This window comes from Salmo salar, unplaced genomic scaffold (genome assembly GCF_905237065.1).
Source record: "Salmo salar unplaced genomic scaffold, Ssal_v3.1, whole genome shotgun sequence".
In the NCBI taxonomy this organism is placed as follows: domain Eukaryota; kingdom Metazoa; phylum Chordata; class Actinopteri; order Salmoniformes; family Salmonidae; genus Salmo; species Salmo salar.
This window is the reverse complement of record NW_025548425.1, coordinates 22501-32581: the sequence shown is the minus strand read 5'-3', so window position 1 is coordinate 32581 and position 10081 is coordinate 22501. Positions and strand designations below refer to the sequence as shown.

Below are 10081 nucleotides of genomic sequence, written 5' to 3'. Positions count from 1 at the left end.
CAAATTGTTCAAGTCATTAATCTCAGTTGTGTGGCTTATCATTCTTTGTATCCCGCAGCAGAGGAATGTTTCATAACTACATGGACACGGAGAGAGAGTATAATCCAGGACAGGAAACAAAAAAGAGACTGGCTGACAGACACCGGCTATAGTTTACAGGTTTAGGCTCGTCATTTGATCACTCGTTTTTGTTGCTGAACATTTTCCTGCATGGCAGGAGATGCAGATGAGCTTGATGGTCTACGTAAATGAACTGAAAGCCCCGCACGAACACACGATTATATGAACAGCATTGCACTTTTCATCTAGCCTACTTCCGGGCCAGCTAATAGCCTAACCACCCGATCAAGCAACGTTATCGACTAAACTTTCAAATCCTGTTGTTGCAGGATTATTTTTCTGTTGCAATATAGGTCAAAGTTCCTACTTCCAACATGTTACATGGACTTGATCTGAAAATCTTACTGTCATTGTTTCTTTCAGGTTTTGTTTCTGGTGACATCATGGTATTACAGGATAATACTGTATCTTGTGGGTTATGAATTGTTGTGTTTGTTAATGGAATGAACATGTGTCTGTCTCAACAGCAGAACGGTGACAGCCAAGACCTTGAGACCCAAACATCACAAGACACGGAGAACAACAGTGTAAGTTCTAAATCACAGCAGTCTACCGCCTGGTCCCTAATGGACACTGTATCACAGCACCGCCTGGTCCTTAATGGACACTGTATCACAGCACCGCCTGGTCCCTAATGGACACTCTACCACAGCACCGCCTGGTCCCTAATGGACACTGTACCACAGCACCACCTGGTCCCTAATGGACACTGTATCACAGCACCGCCTGGTCCCTAATGGACACTGTACCACAGCAGTCTAACACTGCGTCCCAGATGGACGAGTTAGAGCTCTGAGCTGGACTGGTCAGGGTTAGAGCTCTGAGCTGGACTGGTCAGGGTTAGAGCTCTGAGCTGGTCTGGTCAGGGTTAGAGCTCTGAGCTGGACTGGTCAGGGTTAGAGCTCTGAGCTGGACTGGTCAGGGTTAGAGCTCTGAGCTGGACTGGTCAGGGTTAGAGCTCTGAGCTGGTCTGGTCAGGGTTAGAGCTCTGAGCTGGACTGGTCAGGGTTAGAGCTCTGAGCTGGACTGGTCAGGGTTAGAGCTCTGAGCTGGTCTGGTCAGGGTTAGAGCTCTGAGCTGGACTGGTCAGGGTTAGAGCTCTGAGCTGGACTGGTCAGGGTTAGAGCTCTGAGCTGGACTGGTCTGGAGGTTAGAGCTCTGAGCTGGACTGGTCAGGGTTAGAGCTCTGAGCTGGACTGGTCAGGGTTAGAGCTCTGAGCTGGTCTGGACAGGGTTAGAGCTCTGAGCTGGACTGGTTAGAGCTCTGGTCTGGACTGGGTCAGGGTTAGAGACTCTGAGCTGGACTGGTCGGGACAGGGTTAGAGCTCTGAGCTGGACTGGTCAGGAGGGTTAAGGGTGATTTAGAGCTCTGAGCTGGACTGGTCTGGACAGGGTCAGGGTTAGAGGGATAGAGGGTTAGAGCTCTGAGCTGGACTGGTCTGGACAGGGTCAGGGTTAGAGGGATAGAAGTTTAGAGCTCTGAGCTGGACTGGTCTGGACAGGGTCAGGGATAGAGGGTTAGAGCTCTGAGCTGGACTGGTCTGGACAGGGTCAGGGTTAGAGGGATAGAGGGTTAGAGCTCTGAGCTGGACTGGTCTGGACAGGGTCAGGGTTAGAGGGATAGAAGTTTAGAGCTCTGAGCTGGACTGGTCTGGACAGGGTCAGGGTTAGAGGGATAGAAGTTTAGAGCTCTGAGCTGGACTGGTCTGGACAGGGTCAGGGTTAGAGGGATAGAAGTTTAGAGCTCTGAGCTGGTCTTGTCTGGATGGGCTCAGTAACTGGCTCTAACCCACTAATTTGAAGGGGTGCCCATATACTTTGGTACGTATAGTGTAGCAACATAAAGTGTCTCAGTAGGGCCACGAGCCAGAACAGTTTCAATACGCCTTGTCATACACCCTTAGTAGAAGGTGCTATGTAGAACCGTCAAGGGTTCTTCGGCTGTCCCCATTGGAGAACACTTTGAAGAACCCTTGAAGGTGGCAGGTAGAACCCTTTTGTTCCAGGTAGAACCCTTTTGGGTTCCATGTAGAACCTTTTCTACAGAGGGTTCTACCTGAAACCAAAAAGGGTTCTTCCTGGAACCTAAAAGGGTTCTTCTTGGAACCTAAAAGGGTTCTTCCTGGAACCTAAAAGGGTTCTCCTGTGGGGAAACCCTTTTGGAACTCTCTTTTTCTACGAGTGTAGGTTCTACAAGTGTCTGGAACTCTATTGGAGGGATGCGACACCATTCTTCCATAATAAATTCCATAATGTCTTGTTTTGTTGATGGTGGTAGAAAACGCTGTCTCAGGCGCCTCTCCTGAATCTCCCATAAGTGTTCAACTGGGTTGAGATCTGGTGTCTGAGACACACCCTTTAAACCCCCCTAAGTTCCTTTGAGACCCCTCTGTCAAAGTCACGTAGATCTCTTCTTGTAGCCATGGAAGCCAAAATATTGGGCTGGGCGTTTTCTACATGACCCTAAGCATGATGGTATGTGTTAATTGCTTGAATCACACCTGTGATAACTGCTTTTCAATATACTTTGTATCCCTCATTTGCTCCAGTGTTTCTGTTATTTTGGTCAGTTAACTGTATGTATGGAAGTCTACCCAGCTGTGATTTATTCTGGACTAATCCAGGACTAATGAATGTATAAATATAAAGTGACCCTTCGTCTATGTACTCCAACAGTTTGAGATGGGGAGTCCTACTGAGATGCTGAGTGTATCAGGCAGCACCAGAGAGTCCCAGAGGTCCTACCTCCTCTCTATCAACCTGAAGGAGGGACGCAACCTGGTCATCAGAGACCGCTGTGGTAACACTGTTATTACACTTCATAACACTTCATAACACATAAAACCTGGTAATCAGAGACCGCTGTGGTAACACTGTTATTACACTTCATAACACTTCATAACACATAAAACCTGGTCATTGGAGACCTCTGTGGTAACACTGTTATTACACTTCATAACACTTCAAATGAGGTGGTGAGACAGTTATTACACTTATCATAACACTCATAACACATAAAACCTGGTAATCAGGGACCGCTGTGGTAACACTGTTATTACACTTCATAACACTTCATAACACATAAAACCTGGTCATTAGAGACCTCTGTGGTAACACTGTTATTACACTTCATAACACTATAAAACCTGGTCATTAGAGCCCTCTGGGGTAAGACTGTTATTACACTTCATAACACTTCATAAAACCTGGTCATTGGAGCCCTCTGTGGTAAGACTGTTATTACACTTCATAACACTTCATAACACATAACACCTGGTCATCAGAGACCTCTGTGGTAAGCCTTTTGGAGTGGGTCTGTGGACTTTTCCATGTAAATATTGAAGTCACCAAAAATGTGAATATTATCTGCTATGACTACAAGGTCCGATAGGAATTCAGGGAACTCAGTGGGGAACGCTGCATTCGGCCCAGGAGGCCTGTAAACAGTAGCTATAAAAAGTGATTGAGTAGCTGCATAGATTTCATGACTAGAAGCTAAAAAAAAAAATCGAAAACGCAGTCATAAAAAATGTAAAAAATATATAGGGGATGTAGTCACTAGTGTAACCAGGAGGAGAGGCATCATTTAACACAGTAAATTCATCAGGCTTAAGCCATGTTTCAGTCAGGCCAATCACATCAAGATTATGATCAGTGATTAGTTCATTGACTATAACTGCCTTGGAAGTGAGGGATCTAACATTAAGTAACCCAATTTTGAGATGTGAGATATCACAATCTCTTTCAATAATGACAGGAATGGAGGAGGTCTTTATTCTAGTGAGATTGCTAAAGCGAACACCGCCATTTTTAATTTTGCCCAACCTAGATCGAGGCACAGACACGGTCTCAATGGGGATAGCTGAGCTGACTACACTGACTGTGCTAGTGGCAGACTCCACTAAGCTGGCAGGCTGGCTAACAGCCTGCTGCCTGGCCTGCACCCTATTTCATTGTGGAGCTAGAGGAGTTAGAGCCCTGTCTATGTTCGTAGATAAGATGAAAGCACCCCTCCAGCTAGGATGGAGTCCGTCACTCCTCAGCAGGCCAGGCTTGATCCTGTTTGTGGGTGAGTCCCAGAAAGAGGGCCAATTATCTACAAATTCTATCCTTTGGGAGGGGCAGAAAACAGTTTTCATCACTCCCCCTAACTGGGAGGGGGCCAGAGATTGTTACTCGATGCCGACACGTCTTTCTAGCTGATTTACACGCTGAAGCTATGTGGCGCTTGGTGACCTTGGTGACCTGCGGGTAATGGAGTCGCCAATGACTAGGGTTTTCAATTTGTCAGAGCTAATGGTGGGAGGCTTCGGCGTCTCAGACGCCGTAACGGGAGGAGGAGAGACCAGAGGAGGCTCGGACCCAGTAACGGGAGGAGGAGAGACCAGAGATGGCTCGGCCTCAGACCCCGTAACGGGAGGAGGAGGGACCAGAGAAGGCTCAGACCCCGTAACGGGAGGAGGAGGGACCAGAGAAGGCTCGGCCTCAGACTCGCTGCTTAACGGGGAGAACCGGTTGAAAGTTTCTGTCGGCTGAATGAGCGACACCGGTTGAGCATTCCTACAGCGTTTCCCTCCAGAAGCCATGAGAAAGATGTACGGCTGCGGGGACCGTGCAAGGGGGTTTATACTAACGTTACTATCTGTACTTACTGGTGGCACAGACGCTGTTTCATCCTTGCATAACGATTGCATCTGAAGCTGGGCTTGCAACATGACTATCCACACCATAAGGCGATAGTTCTCCTTTATAACACGACTACAGCGACTGCATTGAGAAGGCATAGTATTAATGTTACTACTAAGCTTTTTCGGCTGGTGGAAGTCGTGCCTTGTACACGGAAACAAAAATACACATTTCTAGAGTAGTGGAGGTATTGACTCCATGTCTAGAGTAGTGGAGATATTGACTCCATGTCTAGAGTAGTGGAGAGTAGAGGAGATATTGACTCCATGTCTAGAGTAGTGGAGAGTAGTGGAGATATTGACTCCATGTCTAGAGTAGTGGAGATATTGACTCCATGTCTAGAGTAGTGGAGAGTAGTGGAGATATTGACTCCATGTCTAGAGTAGTGGAGAGTAGTGGAGATATTGACTCCATGTCTAGAGTAGTGGAGATATTGACTCCATGTCTAGAGTAGTGGAGAGTAGTGGAGATATTGACTCCATGTCTAGAGTAGTGGAGAGTAGTGGAGATATTGATTCCATGTCTAGAGTAGTGGAGAGTAGTGGAGATATTGACTCCATGTCTAGAGTAGTGGAGATATTGACTCCATGTCTAGAGTAGTGGAGATATTGACTCCATGTCTAGAGTAGTGGAGATATTGACTCCATGTCTAGAGTAGTGGAGAGTAGTGGAGATATTGACTCCATGTCTAGAGTAGTGGAGATATTGACTCCATGTCTAGAGTAGTGGAGAGTAGTGGAGATATTGACTCCATGTCTAGAGTAGTGGAGATATTGACTCCATGTCTAGAGTAGTGGAGATATTGACTCCATGTCTAGAGTAGTGGAGAGTAGAGGAGATATTGACTCCATGTCTAGAGTAGTGGAGATATTGACTCCATGTCTAGAGTAGAGGAGATATTGACTCCATGTCTAGAGTAGTGGAGAGTAGAGGAGATATTGACTCCATGTCTAGAGTAGAGGAGATATTGACTCCATGTCTAGAGTAGTGGAGAGTAGTGGAGATATTGACTCCATGTCTAGAGTAGAGGAGATATTGACTCCATGTCTAGAATAGTGGAGAGTAGTGGAGATATTGACTCCATTTCTAGAGTAGAGGAGATATTGACTCCATGTCTAGAGTAGTGGAGATATTGACTCCATGTCTAGAGTAGTGGAGAGTAGTGGAGATATTGACTCCATGTCTAGAGTAGTGGAGAGTAGTGGAGATATTGACTCCATGTCTAGAGTAGTGGAGATATTGACTCCATGTCTAGAGTAGTGGAGAGTAGTGGAGATATTGACTCCATGTCTAGAGTAGTGGAGATATTGACTCCATGTCTAGAGTAGTGGAGATATTGACTCCATGTCTAGAGTAGTGGAGAGTAGTGGAGATATTGACTCCATGTCTAGAGTAGAGGAGATATTGACTCCATGTCTAGAGTAGTGGAGATATTGACTCCATGTCTAGAGTAGTGGAGAGTAGTGGAGATATTGACTCCATGTCTAGAGTAGTGGAGAGTAGTGGAGGTATTGACTCCATGTCTAGAGTAGTGGAGAGTAGTGGAGGTATTGACTCCATGTCTAGAGTAGTGGAGATATTGACTCCATGTCTAGAGTAGTGGAGATATTGACTCCATGTCTAGAGTAGTGGAGGTATTGACTCCATGTCTAGAGTAGTGGAGAGTAGTGGAGGTATTGACTCCATGTCTAGAGTAGTGGAGATATTGACTCCATGTCTAGAGTAGTGGAGAGTAGTGGAGATATTGACTCCATGTCTAGAGTAGTGGAGAGTAGTGGAGATATTGACTCCATGTCTAGAGTAATGGAGATATTGACTCCATGTCTAGAGTAGTGGAGAGTAGTGGAGATATTGACTCCATGTCTAGAGTAGTGGAGATATTGACTCCATGTCTAGAGTAGTGGAGAGTAGAGGAGATATTGACTCCATGTCTAGAGTAGTGGAGATATTGACTCCATGTCTAGAGTAGAGGAGAGTAGAGGAGATATTGACTCCATGTCTAGAGTAGTGGAGAGTAGAGGAGATATTGACTCCATGTCTAGAGTAGAGGAGATATTGACTCCATGTCTAGAGTAGTGGAGAGTAGTGGAGATATTGACTCCATGTCTAGAGTAGAGGAGATATTGACTCCATGTCTAGAGTAGTGGAGAGTAGTGGAGATATTGACTCCATTTCTAGAGTAGAGGAGATATTGACTCCATGTCTAGAGTAGTGGAGATATTGACTCCATGTCTAGAGTAGTGGAGAGTAGTGGAGATATTGACTCCATGTCTAGAGTAGTGGAGATATTGTCTTCTCTTAACAGTTGACGGTTTTCACCGTTGCTCTTCTGAACGTTGCATCATGGATAATACTGAGTTGTCGTGACTGGTTATCTCAGGAAACTGTACTGTCTCACATTGAGCCCATCGTCAAACCCACTTCCTCTGGAAGAAAGTCTCTCAGTACTGAGACATGACTTGAGGTTTGAGCCGGAAGATGACTGAATGTAGAGTATTGAGTATATAGTTTTTTCTTCCTGACTCTCTCAGTGAAATCTCTTCCTGCTTATTGTTTGCATTCCATTAATCATTAGTCTTGTCCCGTTTTATTAGTCATATGCACAGGATACACATGTTACACAGTACAAGGAAATGGTGACTGCAAGTTCACTCTCACCAACCACCCAATCTCAGTGCAGACACACTTAGCCACTGAGGCCACCCCATAATAATGACATTAAATCAGGGCCGTAGTGTATGATGAAGCCATTCGTCCACTCATGGAGATATTCCATCTCCGTGTTTTGTCCGTTTTCTCAGGTACAAGTGATCCTTATGTGAAGTTTAAACTGGACGGGAAGACACTATACAAGAGCAAAGTGGTTTACAAGAACCTCAACCCGACGTGGAACGAGTCCTTCTCTTTCCCTGTCAGAGACCTGGACCAGAGACTGTATATTAAGGTAAGGGGTGAAGGACAGACACCCCGTGTGTTAGGGCCTCAGTAGGGGCCATTCTGATCAGAAGAGTGTTTCTGCTCTTTGTTCTGTGTCCAGTCTTTATTAATTACCCATCTTCACCTGGTCTACGTTGCAGGTGTATGACCGGGATCTGACCATGGATGACTTCATGGGATCCGGCTACGTTCTCCTCACTGATCTGGAGATGGAAAAGTGAGTGACACATTTTTTTTTATTTTTTTAAATGTCTTCAATTTTCAGGAGATGATGATTTATTGTTTTGTTGTAACTCTGGCAGCAGGTCACCTAGAGGTTAGAGAGGCAGCAACCAGAGCTAGTCTCTGTTTCTACTGGAATATCATCAATAAAGTAATCTTATACATTTAAAAACATTAACACGTGTTGTGTGTGTGTGTGTGTGTGTGTGTGTCTACCAGTTACACACGTCAGTACAGACACACAAGTATTCTGATGCCGTTAATGTTGTCAATATGAAAATAACACTAATTCTCTCCAACCTGGCATTTCTTCATAATGAGACAGATTCTCTCCAACCTGGCATTTCTTCATAATGAGACAGATTCTCTCCAACCTGGCATTTCTTGTTCATGTTTTATGCTAAGCTAACCCTGTTGTATCCCCAGGGTGTGTGAGCTGTCCGTGCATCTGGACGACCCCAACAGTCTGGAGGAGGACATGGGAGTCATCATGCTGGACATGTCTCTCTCTCTTAGGGATAGAGACAACGAGAGGAACTCTGTAAGGAACTAGACAATACAATATACCATATCTAACAGGCTTGGGGGTCAATTCCTTTTCAGTTCAGTCAATTCAGGAAGTAAACTGAAATTCAAATTCCATTTGTTTCACATAGAGAAGCTTTGAAGAAAATGAGAATTGGAGTTAGTTTTTTTTACTTCCTGATTTGACTGAGATTGATGGAATTGACCATTTTGTTTTGACATATTCTACAGATAAACTTGCATGTTTTTGTTCCTCTACTAACTGTGACAGTGTGTTGTTCTGTTGTGCTTGTAACCTGCATGTACCTGTTGCAGAGGTGGCCTAAGAGGAAGAGGAGTATCAGGGTAAGTCATCCAAAGATATCCACTCTAGTGTTCTGACACCACTATGTAATCACTAAGGATCCACTCTAGTGTTCTGACACCACTATGTAATCACTAAGGATCCACTCTAGTGTACTGACACCACTATGGAATCACTAAGGATCCACTCTAGTGTTCTGACACCACTATTTCATCACTAAGGATCCACTCTAGTGTTCTGACACCACTATGGAATCACTAAGGATCCACTCTAGTGTTCTGACACCACTATTTCATCACTAAGGATCCACTCTAGTGTTCTGACACCACTATTTCATCACTAAGGATCCACTCTAGTGTTCTGACACCACTATTTCATCACTAAGGATCCACTCTAGTGTTCTGACACCACTATTTCATCACTAAGGATCCACTCTAGTGTTCTGACACCACTATTTCATCACTAAGGATCCACTCTAGTGTTCTGACACCACTATTTCATCACTAAGGATCCACTCTAGTGTTCTGACACCACTATTTCATCACTAAGGATCCACTCTAGTGTACTGACACCACTATGTAATCACTAAGGATCCACTCTAGTGTTCTGACACCACTATTTCATCACTAAGGATCCACTCTAGTGTTCTGACACCACTATTTAATCACTAAGGATCCACTCTAGTGTTCTGACACCACTATTTCATCACTAAGGATCCACTCTAGTGTTCTGACACCACTATTTCATCACTAAGGATCCACTCTAGTGTTCTGACACCACTATGTAATCAGGATCCAAAAACGGACAGTTTTTCATTGAAACGATTCATTTGTTTGAACTGAATCAGTCCCATAAAGCTGGACGTTGTTATTCTATTTCTACACTAGAGGGCAGTATACCACCAAGACACCGTTCAGTGTTTTACAATAAGTTGCTGCCACAACCCTACTAATAACTTAAATAAACGATGTGTTGGTCTGATTTGATGAAGACCAATGTAGCTGGTTGGTTCTGTTTCCTTGCAGTGTGTCGTCCTCCGCTGCGTGCGTGCGATATGAAACGGGTTTAAACATCCGTTTTCATTAAGCTCCGTTACAGCCGGAAGATGATTGCTCTGAGACGGGGCCTTCGTCCCAAATGGCACCCTATTCCCTACGGTGCCTGGTCTAAAGTAGTGCACTGCACGAGAATAGGGGTGCCATTTGTGCCACAGCTTAATCTACTGAACTCAATAGGAGCTTAATGTATTTCTCTGCAGCTGGCAGTTTTCTCTTGATGTAAAGCTCA

At 44.8% G+C, this 10081-nt stretch overlaps 1 protein-coding gene across 1 annotated transcript in view; it reads left to right on the top strand.

The window, feature by feature from the left end:
• The first annotated feature begins 363 nt into the window (after positions 1-363).
• The window catches only part of LOC106588098 (multiple C2 and transmembrane domain-containing protein 2), a 22559-nt gene continuing 12841 nt past the window's right edge, over positions 364-10081 (top strand). The window contains exons 1-6 of the mRNA XM_045712377.1: positions 364-647; positions 2797-2920; positions 7608-7750; positions 7884-7960; positions 8392-8506; positions 8806-8835. Of these exons, the coding sequence (XP_045568333.1) occupies positions 564-647; positions 2797-2920; positions 7608-7750; positions 7884-7960; positions 8392-8506; positions 8806-8835 (573 nt within the window). The 5' untranslated portion in view covers positions 364-563. The remainder of the gene's footprint in view (positions 648-2796; positions 2921-7607; positions 7751-7883; positions 7961-8391; positions 8507-8805; positions 8836-10081) is intronic.